A 19,230-nucleotide genomic window follows, 5' to 3' on the forward strand; every position below is an offset into this window, starting at 1 on the left:
ATATGCCAGGAAAATCCTCTGGGGAGCGACCAACAATGCTAGCCAACTAGAACCTGGAGGGGCGCAAAACAAAAGTGTGAGTGGGCAAAAACAAAGCTTCTCAAAAAAAAAAAAAACCATTTCAAAACAAGATTCTAACCCCTCGCCGTAAAACCTGTATACTTCCCAGAAAAATAGAATATACATACATACATATATAATTCATGCTCGGAAATATGCCATGCCAAAGGTCTCTAAATATAATGCAAGTGCTCGGGAATGTCAAATCAACGCCATGTAAGCTGTCAGCCGGAGTCACCTAACGTGACCTGTACGGCGGAATCTAGAGCTCAAATCTCCCTCACACTAACTATACCTGCACACGAGTCGGAACCACCTAGAGTGGTCTGTACGACAGGACTGGGTGTAATATATATACGCTCAAGTGTTACGATCACGTGAAGGCTGGGCGATGAATCGTGGGTCACCTACGAGTCGGAACCGCCTAAAGTGGTCTGTACGACAGGACTGTGCACCTAACTTGGATCCAAGATGAGCGTGTGGTGCGGGAGGTGAACATCACGTGAAGGACTGTGCCCAACTCTAGGCGGGAGCACTAACACCGGGGGTGCAGGTTATGAGCTCTCTATATATCTCAAATCACTACTGAACATAACATAAATCACAACTCACTTGGCACTTACCTGTGCGTCCGCAGCACTAAACATATATATACATATGCGACTAATAATGCGTAAATAAATGGCAAATAATAAGTGTGGCATATAAACGTATAATGTTTCATGTCACTTTTGGGAAAAGTATAAGTATATAGGTATATACGGAAAACCAAAAGCCCACTCACTGGTATGTAGAAGGGTCGTAACCCCCTTGCCTCGAGTGACCGCGCTCGTCCTCGGGATAGGTCTCACCTATATGCGAAATAACTATAAAAACGTTAATTTTAAAGCACATAACCAACCTTACGAAATAACTTCTCATACAATGCTCAAATGGGGTGTATGAATACACCAACGTGATCTACTCAACCTCAGGAACATCCCCATATTTTTAGAAAAATTTTCTGACGCCGGACGGGCCCCCACGCGCCAGCCAAGGCACGGCCACACGCGCCGGCCACGCGCAAGCACGTGCCTGGCACACTGACGGAGTCAATTAACGCCGTCAGGAATATTTCATTAACTTTAACGGATTCCGTTAACACCGTTAGGAATATTTCGTCCAGACTGACAGAATATTCCGTCGTCTTCTCCGGCGAAGCTCCAGCGCTGTCGCCGGCGCCGGAAAACTGGGAAATTTTTAAAACTTCGTATCTTCTTCGTTTTTCAACCAAATTTCACAAAATTGGTACCAAAATGAAGCTTACAACAAGAGGAACAAATCCATACCACTTTCAAGTACTAAAATCCACGGAATCTCGCCGGGAAAACACCACCAACTCCGGCCAACCTTGAACACGATCCCGACGTCCAAAACCTTCAAACGAACCACCCCGAGCCTCCTAAAGACCTCACCAAGCTTCCTACAAGCTTGAAATTCCCAAAAACACAAGGATTAACGTGTGCATGAACAGTGACCAAATCGGGGTATCCCGAGTTCGACGTGAAAACGAAGGTATCCTTACCTGAAATGGGTATGGTTGAACTCCTACGGACCTCACGAGCACGAATATGTAATTTGTTTCCTCGATCTGTGAAGGTTTGGATGGTTTTTGATTGTGTCCGTACGTATTGGATATAAATGGGAGAGAGAGGGGACTCGGGACAGGGGTGCAGGGCAAGGGAAAAAGTGATAGGGGTGTGGGAGTGTGTGTGTGTGGTCCAAAACCTGCCAACAAAATCCAAAAACAACCACACAACGAAATAACCATGCTAGGGGCAAAAACGTCATTTCACCCCTACGGTACGAAAAGTCCGGGACGGGCTGTCACAATCACGGTGTTCTTGCCTTCCAAACCAGTTATCAGAACTAGTTGTTGATGTTGCCATCTGGCCCCTCATCCGGAAAGATGAGAATTTATGACCAAAACCGGTTGGGAGAGTTGTTGGAAAACTAGACAACAACAAAGGGTGGAAGAGATGGTGCTTTGGACGGGGAAGATGAGTTTTTGGTTTATTTATTTTTTACTTAGGTTTATTTTTTAATTTAATTTAATTTTCATTTATTTGAAATAATCAAATATTTAAAATATAATTTATTTTTATCTACATGGCGCAATTGATTGCCACGTTAGCAAAAATATCGACCTGCATTTGTCAGATCATCATTTAGCAGTTAACTTAACAAATTTTCTAACTATTGTATGACATTGTACCTAAATCATAACTCTGTGCATGAATTTAAAATGGTTTAAAATGACGATTGAGGTTGTTATTGCATTCAAACTTAAAAAGAGGCAAAATATAATTTATCAAGTAACACCTCAATGCAAACACGTTGTTATTGCTTTCAAACTTAAAAAGAGGCAAAATATAATTTATCAAGTAACACCTCAACCCAAACACAATAAGACATAAATTGAATAAAAATTAAGGTTTAGAGGGCACGATAGACAATCTAATAAGAAACGTATTAACCTTGGAGACAAAGACTTATATGACTCTAAGAAGGGATTTTTTTAAGTGCATCGAAAATATGGAACGGTATATCAAGTTTGATAATACAATTGATTGAAAATTTGAAAAAGAAGTTTCAACTAATTGTACTATGAATTTTTATATACCCCTAATTCCGACACAATGAAATATTTCTCTACCTTGAGGGAGTGGTTTGACCGAGATTAAATATTGTGCACTCAAAATGAGTTAAGCTTCTTTGTGACCTGAATTATTGATTAACACATATTTAAAAATTTAATTTTGCTAACTTTGTTATCCTATACTTAACGAGTGTCAAATAATAACGGGTCAAGCCACACCAAATATGAAGATTTGCTCTCGGTCCGACCCCTCTGTCTCTCTCCCTGTTCAAACCTGGCGAGCGGCGAGTCTGGCGACACGACATCTGATCTCAGTAACGAAGTAATACCAACCCAAAATCACCAAACTACCCTTATACAAACCCTGATATTTACACTTCACAGCCGGCAACTCCACACGAAATTTCCTTGACCCCACAGGACTCGTTCGGTATTTTACTCCCAGGAGTACCTATTTAATGCTTCGCCGCGGAGATTTCTACCTCTGGCTTTTTTCTGTTCATCCAGACGAATCCTCCCGACGGAAATCCAGACTTCGAAGCCGATAAGTGTTCAAACTACAGAGGTTGGATTTCCCAATTCGCCGTCGGGACAGAAACCCAGAAGGAAAAATTCAAAATTGAAGGAGAACGGTGCCATAGAGAATTGTTTCGAGTGTTTGAGCTATCTGATTGCTCTAATTTTTCATGAATTTTGCAATACGAACCCGTAAGTTTGATTTAATCACAATGTTCTTGTTATTTTGCTAATTTTATACACTTTATGATTTTTCAATGTGGGTTTTTTAAGTTTCTCAATTTTGGGTATTTGATTGAATTGTTTAATTTTTGTATGCATTGGGTTATTGGTTTGTTTGGTTGCCGAGAAAATTAGAAATCGCAGGGAATCAAATTTGAGACTTTTGAGCATCTTAGAGCTCAATTTGTACGGATTGTATCGAAAGGTTTCGAATTTTTTGATGGGGACTGTAGAATTAATTTTCCCACGAATTTTCTTGGCAACCAAACAGGGTGTTAGGGTTTCCAATGACTTTTAGATGACATTGGTTGTTTCTTTTTATGTGGATTCTTCCAATTAGGAAACCACTTTGTTTGAGTTTTATTCCGTTGCATGTTATGCAGATACCGGAAAAGGATCGGAATCGTGATCACGGAACCAGAGTTTTCGATGCATGTATTAAAGAATTAGAGATTTGAGGTTAGATGATAATTGGGGTTTCACAAAAATTTGAGTGGTTGATAGTAGGTTTGAACCAATGAATGTGGTTGGCAAAGTTGGGAGCCTAATTTCCCAAGGTGTTTACTCTGTTGCCACCCCTTTTCATCCGTTTGGCGGGGCTGTTGATGTCATTGTGGTTCAGCAGCAGGATGGGACGTTTCGGAGCACGCCTTGGTATGTCCGGTTTGGTAAATTTCAGGGTGTTCTCAAAGGTGCGGAGAAGATGGTCCGCATCAATGTAAATGGCACAGATGCCAATTTCCATATGTATCTTGATAACTCGGGTGAGGCTTATTTTATACAGGAGGTTGAATCGGGTAAAGTAAGTGAGATAAATGGGGTTGTCAAGGATTCTGAAAATTCAGAAGCTACACAAGGGGATAATACTTTCGATGGTGATGGCCAAAGTCATGACATTCGTAGACTTGAGCACAGTTTCTCTGATTCTGTGGTGGTTGAAATGAGAGAGGAACACAATTCGTTTGGCGCAACACGGATGGAGAGGGCATGAATCTGATGTTGATCGGAGGTTCTATGAATTTCAAGATGAGCAATCTTCTCTAGAGGGTTCTGTTGAGTTATCGGGGTATGGGTCTAGTCGATACAATAATCTAGACAGTGAGCGTATTGTGGAATCACAGAATTTAAACTCGGAAGTTATATTGGTGAGTGTAGATGGTCATGTATTGACAGCTCCCATCTCAGCATCAGAACAGACCGCAGAGAATGTGGAATTAGACACACCTCGATTCAATCTGGGTCCAGGTGAAGAGACGGACTTCTGTGAAGGCACCGAGGAGTTTAGTTCAGGTGAAACTGCTTGGGCTGCTGATTATATCAGTAAGCTGAATGCATCTACAGCTAGTGTTGCTTCTGGGAATGTCAGCAGCGTCCAGAAGGATGATAATGTTATTGGACATCAGTTGGAAGTTGATGAAAGAGAAGGGGAATGCGCATGTCAAGCTCAAGAAACACAAAAGACTTCAACACAGGAAAGAGATCTTCAGATGCATAGCAATTCAGAAGACACATCTGCTAACAAGGAAGATGTTTTCAAGTGCTGTTTGGAGCTAGAAGAAAAGGCCAAACATGAAGTGAAAGGTGTTGTTGAAAATATGGGGTCCTCATTGGAGGTTCAAAGTTCACCAGAAACATCTCATGAGACTCTTCCGGTGGTTGATAGAACTGAAGATGCTACTGTTGACTTGAGAAATAACGATGAGGTATCTGCATCTTCTGGTTCTGTTTCACCCGACAACAATATGCCTCCACACTTGGAAGTTGAAAATGAATCAATTGAGAAGATTGTGTGTTCTGCAGAACAAATGAGTATTAACAGCATTTCTGTACATTCTGTCAGTAATGATCCAGACTGGAAGGATGGACAGTGTGCTACATCAGCAGTGGTTGATGGGACAGAAATTAATCAACAAAGACCTGAAAGTGTAGATGAATGCAGTAAAAGTGAGCTAATAGAACCCCCAACAGAATCTTCAAGCGAAGAAACACAAAATGAGCTAATAGAACCCCCACCAGAATTGTCAAGTGAAGAAATACAAGTCCATTCAAGCATAAGTAAGCACCTCTTACCGGCTCCAATTGTTATTTAAATCTCCCTATTTTGCCATAGTCTAATTTCTGTTTATTGTACAATTTCCAGGGTTTGAGATTTCTCTCTGTGCGAATGAACTTCGTCCAGGTATGGGGGTGAAAGCTGCTGCTGAAACCTTTGCTGCACATCGTGTATCTGCAGAGGATTTTATAACTTCTGCAACATCAATTTTGAAAAATGAAAATCTGATTGTCAGATATAGGGAAAGATACTTTTCGTGGGAAAAAGCAGCTCCTGCTGTTCTTGGAATGGCTGCTTTTAATCTAGATTTATCTGTTGAGCCCGAGGATGCAATTCCTGTCGAACAAGATGGCTCAGAAAAACCAAGGAATGAGGATCCTGGAACACCCTCCACTCCTTCTGGACGCAGATGGAGGCTCTGGCCCATTCCATTTAGGAGGGTCAAAACACTTGAGCACACCGACAGTAATTCATCAAATGAGGATGAATTTGTTGATTCTGAATCTGGTCTGCAGAACTCACAAGTTGAAACGGTTCCTGAGTCCCCTCAGAAGCAATTTGTAAGGACAAATGTTCCCACCACGGAGCAGATAGCATCTTTAAATCTCAAAGAAGGTCAAAATATGATAACTTTCAGTTTCTCTACAAGGGTTTGGGGGACACAACAGGTTTGCCAATCATCTGGTGTTTCAACTATATTTTGAGCTATAGCCGGATAGAGTTGTATATTTCTACCATTTAGCTGCTAACCCATGTTTATCTTTACCAGGTTGATGCACATATATACTTGTGGAAATGGAATGCCAGAATTGTAATTTCTGATGTTGATGGAACTATTACCAAGTAAGGCTACTGTCATGTAATATGGTTTGGATTGCTAAATAGGATTGCTTCTGCAACTTTCCATTGCCATAGGAGATGTAGTTTAGTGCTGGACAATCATACAAATTAGTCTTTGGACTATCGACAGCACATGAAATCTGCAAAGCTATAAAAAAAAAAAAAAAACATTTCAAGATACAAAAAAGACAAGATATTTTACCATCATGATAATATTAATGCTTAGTTGAATGATAAAATTTTTCACCTTGATGCATTTTACCAGATCGGATGTGTTAGGTCAGTTCATGCCATTAGTTGGAAAGGATTGGACGCATACTGGTGTGTCTAGACTTTTCTCTGCGATTAAGGTACATCTCTTGATTGCATAACTTATCAATTAAGGTTATCGGCTTGATTCTCAGTCAAGGTTCATTAAGGTCATTGTAGGAACATTGCAATTAATTTTTATAATTTTATTTTTACATTGTCATGGACTGATTTGCTTTTCTTTTGTGGACGGCTATCTAATATTGATTCCTGCTTTTAATACAGGAAAATGGATATCAGCTACTGTTTTTGAGTGCACGTGCAATCGTACAGGCATATCTAACGAGAAGCTTTTTACTCAACCTAAAACAGGTAATCTAATAATAGCCTGGTTTTTGGTCTCCCTTTCCTTCTAATCCAACACCAAAATTTTGTTCTTTACCTCCTTTATGTGATTAAAGGCAGATATTAGACTTGTAAGATTGAGATTGTCGAGGCTTTGTTGATAGAATTGCATAACCAATTTGGTTACTCTCCTGTACTTGCAGGATGGAAAAGCTTTACCCAATGGACCTGTTGTTATCTCACCTGATGGATTATTTCCTTCATTGTTTCGTGAAGGTGAGGTCATCTCTTTAATTTATGTTCTGCTTGCATAACTAACTTTGTTATAATGTTGTTTATGCCCACTCTGTAACTGTAGACGTTACCGCTTTTCTCATGAAGTAAATCTCTGTGAAAATTAAACCCAAATGGAAACTAACAATGCAGAAAGGCAAACACTGGAAGTTTTTGTAGTGTTTATGACAAAATAGATTTTTAGATGGTGGTAGGATGATTTGGATCAAATCAGCGTATTTTGGCCATGACATTGTTATGTGTGGTGCTCTGTTAAACAAGCAACTATTCTTGCTTTCCAGTTCACTATTGATATCCGATGAGACCAATGTTTCAAATATCCTGGATATGCTCGATATTTCCACGGAAATATCCAAAAATTCAGGGAATGATATGGAAAGAGGGGGTGAAGTCTAAACTTCACCCCATATCCGCGATATTTCCGGAAATCAGTCAATTTCCTTGATATTTTCGATATTTTCAGGAAATATCCAGTGTTTGCAGACAATTTGCAAAAAGTTTGCAGGAAATATCCATGAGCCTATGTATTCTTTATTTTTTAAATTCTTTCTTTATGGTATTAGTTTACTTCAATAAAACTTGTATTGCTTTCATGACGAAAATTTCAACTAACTTATATGTAATTTATTCTTTCTAGCGAAATGCTTTATCTTATTACTTGTCATTAGAAGGAAGTTTTTCTTCTCACATATCACATACCTATTGTTTACACATTATCTAATCATTAATTCTTGATTCGTACTTGTGTTGTGGCTTCATATGACATTCCCTAAAAAAATAATTTTAAATTTTCACGTTTTTGAGCAAATTTCCATCATTTCCATCGAAGGCAATTGATATCAATATCGATATACGATCGATATTTCCACCGATACCGATATTTTAAACACTGGATGAGACTCACATTCTCTATAGATTTGGATATGCAATCATGAGAACCTTTTGATGTGTCATTCACTTGGCTTTGACGGTACTGACTTCATCATTTGTTAGTTCATTGACCTTTGACAAATAAGATATTAGTTTGTCTCCGTTATACATCATACCACCACTACCATATACTAAATAGCTCATTTAGTTGCTTACGATTTTGAATTCTGCCTGCTTTAAGTTTTGAGATTATATAGTTGGTGCTGATCAGTTTGTTTTTTCCTATTTGCTGATGGCAGTTGTAAGAAGAGCACCACATGAATTCAAAATTGCCTGTTTAGAGGTAAGTAGGAGATAAAGATTAGCTCGAGTTCAAATTCGAACACTTTGGGTTGTATCCCTTTCTTCTAACAGTTGCGATGCATGCTAATTGCTAAATCATATATTGCAGGACATTAAAAAACTCTTCCCCGCCGATTACAATCCATTCTATGCAGGATTTGGAAATAGAGACACGGATGAGCTCAGCTACAGGAAAATTGGGATTCCAAAGGGCAAAATATTCATAATCAATCCCAAGGTATATTTCATATTTATCTTCCGGTGATGCTTTTTACAAACGAAAAAGAGCAATGCATGTCTCTTGTGTGGCTAAACCGTGGTGATTAACTGGCAGGGTGAGGTGGCCATCAGCCATCATCCCGTTGATGTGAAGACGTACACATCTCTGCACACTCTTGTCAACGACATGTTTCCTCCAACTTCACTGGTTGAGCAGGTAAATACTCTTTTGCATCCTTTCCTCCGAACATAATCCATAGTATCTAACTCAATTTTGTCTTCATCGCTGATGATGGACGAACCTGGTTTTCGACATATGTGCAGGAAGACTTCAACTCGTGGAACTACTGGAAAGTGCCATTGCCGGAAATTGACTGATGGATGTCACTTGCAGAAAAGCAACTCCCCTTTGGCCAAACACGGCGGTGTTGGTGGCTTCGAGGACTAGCTATAGATGAAGTAGAGAGAACAATACTCCACATTGTTGCTGATCATCTGCATTCTATGCACATAATAGAACTGGTGATTACTCTTTTTTGGTCAGTTGTATTATCAGTGTAATATCCAAGCCATTGACATTGTACTAGAATTTCCGAATTTTGATAGGAAAGAAAATAAAGCTCTCTTAAAGAATAAAAGTTCTTGTCACACTTGCCCCTCCCATTTTGCCCTTCTCCTTTTGTATTAGTGAATCACTTTTTCTTAGGCCACTTAGCTAGCATGGATTGTCCCTTCCTTGTACTTAAGTTGAAACCTCTCTTGCCACTTTGTACTGCGGATCTCGCTAAAAACAAATTTGAAACAAATTATTATGGCTAATCCACTGTGAGGTTTAGTATACTTTGCGTAGATAATATCTAATGTATTAAAAAAAAAAAAAAAAGAGAAGTTGAAACCTCTCTCTTTGTAGTTTAAAGAAATTTGGAATATCGTTTTGTTGGAAAAATCTTCACGAAACTCCCACAAATTGAAACAAAGATAGGAAAGCCGCAAATCACTATTACTGGTAAAGCGAAAATTGGAGCATTGGTACTTTGGCTTTGGGATTTTGGCCCCTGGATTAGAAATCCCTGAATATTAATTCATCAACTAAAAAACATGAGAATTACAAGTGATGGATTTGCCCTAGTAATTTGAGTTTTCCTCTCGTTCGGGTTCAAACCCTTCTATCCCTCCTCCCTCTCCCTGGACCGCTTGTATTAAAAAAAAAAAAAAAAATTTGATCCCTAAACTAAATATCTGCATGTAAATTTTGAATTTCTCATAAGTATGTTTCTTATATCAAGTACAAATTGAAATTATTAATGAATAAAAAGTGACTAAAAAAAGAGAGAATTAAAGTTTAAGCCTGGAACGACGTCGTGAAGGCTTAAAAAATTTAAGCGTTTTCTTCCGAGAATTCCTCCAGGTCCCCATGCAACAGGGAAGAAGGAGGGCAGTTTGGTAAATTCGTAGTCCAAAAAGGCCAAAAAGGAATCGGAACAAAAGGGAAAAGAAAACCGCGCAAACAAAGCAGTCCCAACTAAAACCAGAAAAAACCGTTGATTTCGTTTTGCAGTTGCACCCAAAAGAAATCGCTCGACTCGTTCCTCTTCGTCTTCCTCTTCCGGCGTTCATCAACCCAAAATCAGCCCAATTTGACCATTAAATCTGTAATTTATTCTTTTAATTTCTCAATATTTATTTCATTATTTGTTTGGAGGGCGGGAAATTGCGAGACAAAAAGGAGAGAGTCCGTCGGATGACATGTCGTGGATTAGAAATGCGGTGAACCTGGCAGTGGAAGCAGGGGCCGCCAACAGCCTCACCCGCACCGTTCGAAACTACACCGACACGGTCGTCCTCCACGCCGGCAATGCCGTCGCCGGCGGAGCTAGACTCCTCCTCCCTGACCGCATTGTACCATTTTCCTCACTTGTTTTCCGTTTGACAAAAGAATCATATTTTGATTCAAGTCCACTTATTAATGTCTTATTTTCTGTTAAATTGGATGGCCTGTTTGGAAGTTTTTCAGAATGGCCAAAAGCATTTTTGGTTGTTACACATACACTTGTAATTGCTTTTTCAGAAAGCAATTGAATTTTGGCTGGGAAATTGATTGTTGCACTCCCCTTTACTCCTTTCCACTCGCCCTCTTGTTTCTAATTGTAAAATTGAATAAATAAGGGGAGAATAAGGGACCAAATGAGAGTGCGAAAATCAGTTCAACAAGCTTCTATCGAAAGTGCTTTTAGTAAAAATGCTTTCGAAAAGAAGTGCATTTTAGAGAAACATGTCCAAACGGACCCAATTTATCTCGAGAAAAATGAATGCCCTTTTCATATTTGCTTTATTTATTTGTTTGGTTGCTGTTGGTTTGAGCTTTTGTATTTTAACTATTAAGTTCTGTTTGCATGGTTTTTGCTTCTCAGCGTCCCAGGAATTTACAGAGTTTTAAGCAGACTGTGAAAAGATTGGAAGAAGCTTCTGTTTCTTGTAGAGGTGTAGAAAGGGTTCAGCTGCTGAGGAGGTGGCTGGTTTCACTCAAAGAAATCGAGAGACTGTCCACCCTTTACAACGCGAGAAACGGAAAGGGTTCTGAAGACCACCTTAAATCCGATGAGTCAGCAGACTCCCCGAGGAAACCTACCCTGGTGAGTAAGTCCTACACTTCGTGTTCGCTGCTGCTGTTGTTTTTTAGTTGCTCTTCTGTAATTCTTGCTTTAATGTTTGCGACAGGTTTATTACGTAGACTCTGATGCCGGAGATGAACCGAAAACTTTTCGTGATGTCTTTCTTCATAGCCAAGCTCTGGAGGGCATGACATTATCCACGGTAAGTTGAACAAGTACAAATGTTCGCTTTCGATAGGCTTGATAACATTCTCCTTGTAATATAATATATGATGAGTGAGATTTCTCTATTCATACTTGGTTGACATAGAATTAGAAGGAAGTGTTTATTTTCTGCTACCAACTACAAAGCTGATCCCTAGTGTATATATGACGAGTGAATAGAGCACCGGTAAAGCGAGATTTCTCTATTCATACTTTCTTCATAGCCAAGCTCTGGAGGGCATGACAGTATCCACGGTGTGCATAATAATTCCATTATAAGTAGAGAGAACCTTTTTTTGAATTATACAGGAAAATTTGAATGAAATGTTTCTGATGGATTAAGATTTCTTTCTTCTCCTTCTAACCTGTGTGAAAAGTTTTAGAAGTATGATATCTAGAATTTTCATCCTTTCAGCATTCCCTTGAGTTTTAGTGACTTCTGTATGCAATGGCTGGGCTTTGTATTTGCTGATCCATGGAGTTTAACCGCAGGTTAACTCTTTTGTATGACTCAGATTCTTGAAGAGCCAAATGAGGAAGAAGTTTCGCTACTTTTGGAGATATATGGGTGATTTTTCTCACTCTTCGAATCTTTTTATTATGGCCGATTGTTATTGTCATTACTTGTTTGGGACAACTTAGGTCCTTAAAATTACAGTTTTAGCAGGTGACAGTTAAAAAAATTCTATTCGGTTGACTAAAAAATATATTTAAGATTTATCTAAACTCTAAAGATAGCTTTTGCAGATAATATTTTTTGAATATTAAATATTACGTGAATTTTCTTGTATGGTTATATACAGGCTCTGTCTTACAGGAGGAAAGGAAGTACATAATGCAGTAATGAGCAGCGTACAGAATTTGGCAATTGCACTTTCGTACTATCAAGATGAAGTACTGGTAAGGACGGGGTATGCATGTCTTCAGCATGACAGCATGTGCATTTACATAGGGTTTAGATTGTATGCCTCTAAATAATATTGAGATCAGACACCTAAAAGGGTCCCTATATTCAGCTTTTGCAAGGGGCCATATAAATCTCAGAACCCGAGCCTGTACTCTAAATGGTACTAGGAAGCTCATTTAGCCGATGGAACCATTAAGTATGCTACAATTTGATGCAAGTTTCCCGTCCTTTGATTTATGATCTAATAAATTAATGTTGTGCTTGAGATTTTCAGTCTCAATCCAATCTAAGTTTTAAAGACATAAGGTGTTTCTTGTTAGAATTGATATATTATTATCATCTGAAGGCTCAAGTTCCCAACAAATTGTTCCCTTTTTTCTCATGTTCTCAAACCGCCATCTTCTGTATGGCAAAGCATGGTTTTCTCGCTACATGATGCACCATGTTTTTAATTTTCCAGATTATACCATAGCTTAAGTAAAAAGCAGCAGCATTTTTAACATCACACAATCATGTTGCAAACTAAATTTTTTTATTTTAGCACCTGCATCCCTTCCTCTCTTCTCTGTTTTACATTCTACTTCTCTTTTCAGATAAAGCGAGAGGAATTGCTCCAATTTGCTCAAAGTGCAATTGCAGGGCTGAAAATAAATGCAGATCTTGCAAGGTGGTCGTTGAGGAACACAGTTTTTCCATTTTTATTGCTGCATGTTTGGGCATTGACATAAGCCCTAAGAGATATTTGGAATGTAAATGATTGTTTTATTATTGGTCTCTGATGTATTGTGTTGTGCTGGTTTTTTCTTTGATATATAATAGCTCCACTTCAAGCCTTGAAATGTTAAGTTTGTTCTCTATATGCTGCAGTAGGCATTGCTTATCAAAGTTACAATTACATGTTTGAATGTTGATAGTCAGTACGCTTTCTCAATATGTATAATGTATATGCACTATATATGTATATATATGATCTGTGTGTGTGCGAGGCTGCGAGCGCTTGCGTGTGTTCTTTGTATGCATTTGATTTATGAAACGTCATACCAGTTAAGCATGATTATTTTTGTAACTGTGTTTCTATACCATTTTAGTATGAGCTCTTATAGTTTGGTTGCCTTTGGTAGTTGATTTTGTATAGGAAAGTAATAACAGTATTTATTTTTGGTTTGCTTACGCTTTATTGATTTCCTTTAATGAATGTTTATTCACCTAATCTTGTTCTCCACATCTTCCGGTGACTTGTTCCGTGCTCTCAGAATAGATGCTGAAGCCTGCAGTATAAGGGAAGAACTTGATAAATTGATGGCACAACAGAAGCCTCTTAGTGAAGGTTGTGAAAAATCATCTAAGAAGACAAGAGATGCGACAATAGAGGTAAGCTTGACGTTCTTATTTATGCAGATGCACGACATACGTATTCAAATCCACTCACATTTGCATGGAGTTTCACGCACACATGCAGATACATAGCCCATACATGCACAGACTTCAATTGAGATGATTTTATGTCCAACCTTTCTTTTGACTTTAGGAAGACATCTCTTTTCTTGTTTGCATACTTGTTTTATTTGATTTATCTATGCTTCTGTAATAATATTTTCATATCCGATGTGTTCCCAACTTCCCATTTCTAACACATCAAAAAGCATAAACGTATGTATTATCTTGTTATATCTTAGTACTGTAATCATCACTTGACCATTTCTGTTAATCTTTTTTATTAGAGCTGTACACTGCGCTTCAGTTAATTTAGTCCAAGGACTGTGCTCAACTAATTTTAGAAGAAGGATAAACGAATGTGAATAGGGTATTTTGGGTTCAGATTTAGTGCAGTTGTGCCGAGCATGGTTCAGGCAGCTAACTGGTCATTCATTTTAGATGCAGTTGTATTTGCGATGATTTTTTATAAGGAGTTTTGGTAGTTAAGTGCAAATGACTGAAAGTTTTGATTTCCTTGCAGAATTTAAAAGACGCGCTTGTAGAAATTCAACTATGTTCCAGGTTGGAGGCTCTGTTACTAAAGAAGAAATCATTGAGCAATGGGGACTCACCCGAGATGCATTATGAAAAGGTCAAGGAAACCAATTGTCAAGTAGTCATCTTACAGAAGTTCTAAAATTCTTCTATATTTCATTTTTTCTTTTGTTACTAAACAAGAAGCTTAACTGTGCCGCTAGAGGGGCACTGCACCTGTTCAGGATATTAGGCCCCATATTCTTAGTCTTGGGTCAAGACTTCTCTTATTAGTATTTAACTGCCGTGTTCTATGTCTTGCAGGTTGAGAAATTGAAAATATTATCAGAATCTCTTGCTAACTCCACCTCACAAGCTGAAAAGCGCATTTCAGACCACAGGTTTCAAATATTATCTTAAAAGATTTTTTCTTGTGTCTATGGGTGCGAGCTTATGCATGCAGGTTTCCATTCTCTATTTTTCTGTCCCTGTATCACTACATATGTGTCAAGAAAATAGATGCTTGAGTTAGCACATCCGTTGTGAAGATTTCCGTCATGACCAAGTATACCAATAATTTAAAGAGTTAGCATATATTTATTTCTTTCTTTTCCATTGTGAAGATAGTGTTCACCATGACTGCGTTTGACCGATGATTTGAGTTTAAAGAGTTATCACATCCTGTGTGAAGATAGTTTTGTGTGGAATTGTAAGGGGATAGTGCACTTTGTGATCAATTCTTGTTTGGTGCATGTCAGGGCATGCATCTCCAATATGATATTTGATTAATCGCTATTTGACATGGAAAATGTGTAAATTTTGACCATATGCGTTTTCTTAATCTGGTTGGCTTTGATTTTGGTAAAATGCTTTTCTTTGTTTTGTCCTTCAATACTTCAAGCAGGTCTCAGGAAGAAGAAGCACTCAGCTTTCGTGTAGCTAAAGCTAATGAAGTAAGCCAAGTGGAGAAGGTATATTGCCTCAAAGGACTTATTTGCGTCCAACTATGTAACTCTTTTGCACAGAGATGTCTTGATTGAATAAGCTACAAATGTTAATTGAGGTTCAATTAATAAGTTATATTTCTTGAAGCCTCTCTATTACGTTAATTTCTAAAATGAGTTTTAGTTTCTCAGGATTTGTGGTATCCAACACAATGGTATGTGCCAATTTAGTTTGATGATTAAATAAAAACTGCAGAGTTCACCCTCAGTTTTCATACCCATGGCTAGTACGTGTAGAAACTGTTATGTTAGAAAGGCCTCTGTATGATTTAGTCATCTGTAATAATATTTTACAGAACAGATAAATGACATCTTTTTATTGGTGCCACCGTTAAATTTTAATTTGGATATAGTGGACTGTTTATTCGGGATAAATTTGTTTGGTTGTGATCATTTTGTTGTTGAGGTACACAAATTTTAGTAAATTTTCAGGAACTGGTGGCAGAGATCGGAAAACTTGAGAGGCAAAGAGAAGAACTCCAAAATGAACTGAAAAAGGTTCCTCCTGTGTTTCTTATGTCACTCGTTTTATGCTTTCAAAGAAAATATGCACTTTAGGAGATCGCAGTCATTCCCAATTCTGTTTATTTGATTGTTAGTTCTAGGCATTTAGGTAACATGTAATCTGACGGTAAATCGTCCATGTGAATGGAGCCTATCAAATGTCAAATGTCACTCCTGCCAATTCTATAGTCTACAAAATGAATCCTGTTGAGTGTTTTTTTTGTTTTCATAATCTTTGGCTGGAGAATGCATATACGACTAAACATTATTTTATAGGTGATTATCGCATTGAAGGCCGTTCGTGCACGCCTTCACAATGCAAGGGAAGAAAGAGAACAATTTGATGAAGCAAGCAATCAGATTCTTGTACACATAAAAGCAAAGGTACAATAGGTTTTTGATTATGCCCTGGTTCGTGTTCAGAATGCATACATTAAGTATGGTTTTTACTGCTCTAAATTGGATGAAAATTTGATAGCTCGCTACGGAGTATCTTTTTATATTTGTTTTCTTTAATGATAGGAAGATGAGCTATCAAAATCTATTGACTCATGTAAAGCAGAAGTTGACGTTGTAAATACGTGGGTTAGTTTTTTGGAAGATACCTGGGTTCTGCAGTCTTCGTACACAGAGCAAAAAGAGAAGCAGGTCAAGTATGTAGTTCTTATGTACACTGATCACCAAATTAATCTGATCCCAAAATTCCCAACATATTATGTCGGATAAATTTATATTTAAAACTGGAAATGGAACAAGTACTTGATACGATATACTTAATGAAATGTGTACTTGCATTGTTGTGTCGTATTCAATGATTATGATATTTGGCTCTTTCATGTTTAAGTGGCGAACTGGAGAGATATGGAGACTATTTTGTGAATTTGGTAATCCAACTTCTCTCCACTTACAAGGTAATAATACTTTTCTTCATTGATGGTTGTTTTTAAATACTGCATCGTATTCGTCTGTTATCTATTACGTTGTGTTTTTTTCCACTTCATTCTCGTATCACAATTAGGCAAACTTGGGATCGTCAATCACTCGCATCAGGACTCTCGTGGAGTGCTTGAACTCAAGTAAAGGGTAATTCTCTGTCTCTTTTAGCAGTTTTTACACCGTTAGATCGAGCCTCTGATTATTCATTTACATCAGAGCAAATATACTGGGCATAGACGATGGAAGTTCAAAAGAAAGCAACCCGAGGAAAAATCTTGAAGAGGATTATGTGGACATGGAAGCCAAGGTATGCATAAATCTTCCGCCTCTTCTTCTGCTGATATTATTGTTTGTTAAGCAGTATGGAATGGAATTCATTGTTCTGTGTTTTTCGTTAATAAGGAAAATATTTCTCAATCTATGCTTCTTTGGCCATTTTCCAGTTTCTGACCACCTTAAGTGTAGTGGATACCATGAAAAAGCAGTTCTACTGTTCAAAGCGAAGGCATTTTCAGGTAGTCGAATGTGCTGTCATTTTCCCATCTGCCATTAGGTGCACTTTTATGCTCGTAACCTCACTCCTCTGATATCGATGGATACACGGTGTTTTCTTGAATCAGGAGAGATGATGAGAAGGTCAAAGAACTCTTTGATGCCATCAAAAATTTAAATGATGAATTTGAATCCATTGATAGACCAATATTGGAAACTGAAGCTTCACCGCGAAGACTAGAGACGCCCTCTAGTGATAGGGCCATTACAAGTCCATCTCCTACCGCTACCTCTCCTTTGACAACCAGGACTCCAGAACTCAAACATGATGCCAATTCTTCCTTGACTAAGGGAGAGATGACACTGGACCCAAAGGAAGATACAAAACTAGGGCAGGAACTTGGTAAGACTGCCCCATTGTCCACCGGGACTCCAGAACTCAAACAGGATACCAATTCTTCCTTGACTAAGGGGGAGAAGGCACTGGACCCAAAGGAAGATACAAAACTAGGGCCGGAACTTGGTAAAACTGCCCCATTGACCACTGGGAGTCCAGAACTCAAGCAGGAGACCAATTCTTCCTTGACTAAGGGGGAGAAGACACTGGACCCTAAGGAAGATACAAAACTAGGACCGGAACTTGGTAAGACTGCCCCATTGACCACCGGGGCTCCAGAGCTCAAACAGGGTACCAACGCTTCCTTGACTAAGGGGGAGAAGACGCTGGACATAAAGGAAGACACAAAACTAGGGCCGCAACTTGGTAAGACTGCCCCATCGCCCACCAGGACTCCAGAACTCAAACAGGATACCAATTCTTCCTTGACTAAGGGGGAGAAGACATTGGACCCAAAGGAAAATACAAAACAAGGGCCGGAACTTGGTAAGGCTGCCCCGTTGACCACTGGGACTCCAGAACTCAAACAGGATGAAGTTTCCAATTCTTTCTTCATCAAGGGGTCAAATCTACTAGACCTGCAGGAAGAGTTGCCGAAACTAGACCCTGATCTTGGGAAGACCAGTCCAATGACCACTGAGACTCCAGAACTTAAAAAGCATGAAGGAAAGGAAGAACCGGCGAAACTACAGCCAGAACTTGGGAAGTTTGTCAAAGAAATCTCAGTGGATGAGATTTGCGATATGGTGTTTGATGAACTTGAAAAGGAAGTGAAAAGAACTAGCTGACCGGCAAGAAATGTAGGCCAAATTCATATGGTGGAATAGTGCATTACGAGTGCATATTGATCTTATTAACATTGCTGGCTTATGACATATCTTGTTGAAGAAGCAAATAAGTAGGTCTCTTTCGACGCAAGATGTAACGCTATGTACCTACAGTCGACACTCCTTATAGGTTGTAAAACAAAAGTTGACAAACACTGGAGTTGCTTAGGTCTATTGATGCTGTGTAAATTCTCTGATCCATTTGAAGATGTAGATAATACCTTGAAGAAAGTGGACTATATTCTCGTGTAGATACTGTAACTGTAAAATTATTCCAATATTGTGCTTTCAACAGTGTGGATGTAGTTTAGAAACTGATTTTCACCTTTTCAAAGACAACAGTTTTGACGGGCACGTATATGTATTTCACAATAACTGATCATGTGTCTGGCATGCGATTACGATAAAACAACAAATTTCTAAAACGTAGTGTCAACTATTCCGAAAAATTGAAAATTGTACAATACACCCTTTTGCAAATTAGAAGGAACTTACACCAAGTCCTCGCTTATTGGAGTTAAACCTACTCTTCAGCACCCAAAGTATGTGATACAACTTGAGTGTTGATTATTGGCTCAAACAAAGTAGTCTAAAACCAACAAATGATGTCGGCTACTTTCGGCTACTTTTATGGTTGGCATGCTACATGTGGGAAATAAAAAATGGATGCACTTACAGGTGGGAAATAAAAATTGGATGCACTTACAGGTGGGAGATGCACTTATGCCTAATTCTTTATTACTTGATGA

General features: G+C 38.6%; 2 protein-coding genes across 2 annotated transcripts; both read left to right on the forward strand.

Annotated features, from left to right (window-relative positions):
• The first annotated feature begins 3,206 nt into the window (after positions 1–3,206).
• Positions 3,207–9,309, forward strand: LOC103932972 (phosphatidate phosphatase PAH1). The gene is given in 12 exon segments (XM_009342625.3): positions 3,207–3,406; positions 3,820–4,424; positions 4,426–5,491; positions 5,577–6,157; positions 6,259–6,332; positions 6,595–6,679; positions 6,864–6,950; positions 7,127–7,199; positions 8,387–8,430; positions 8,539–8,667; positions 8,764–8,865; positions 8,973–9,309. Coding segments are annotated over 11 exon segments (2,766 nt in total). The 5' UTR covers positions 3,207–3,406; positions 3,820–3,953; the 3' UTR covers positions 9,027–9,309.
• Positions 9,310–10,918: 1,609 nt separating this feature from the next.
• Positions 10,919–18,765, forward strand: LOC103932973 (cingulin-like protein 1). Its single transcript, XM_048573347.1, is given in 18 exon segments — positions 10,919–11,281; positions 11,367–11,462; positions 11,980–12,032; positions 12,268–12,364; positions 12,965–13,038; positions 13,625–13,742; positions 14,329–14,439; positions 14,646–14,722; positions 15,226–15,292; positions 15,758–15,823; positions 16,106–16,213; positions 16,352–16,482; positions 16,674–16,740; positions 16,848–16,912; positions 16,982–17,072; positions 17,209–17,259; positions 17,261–17,280; positions 17,386–18,765. Coding segments are annotated over 18 exon segments (2,589 nt in total). The 5' UTR covers positions 10,919–11,041; the 3' UTR covers positions 18,443–18,765.
• Positions 18,766–19,230: the final 465 nt, after the last annotated feature.

The sequence above is a fragment of a genome, unplaced genomic scaffold (assembly GCF_019419815.1).
Source record: "Pyrus x bretschneideri cultivar Hongxiangsu unplaced genomic scaffold, Pyrus_bretschneideri_v1 Contig11, whole genome shotgun sequence".
In the NCBI taxonomy this organism is placed as follows: domain Eukaryota; kingdom Viridiplantae; phylum Streptophyta; class Magnoliopsida; order Rosales; family Rosaceae; genus Pyrus; species Pyrus x bretschneideri.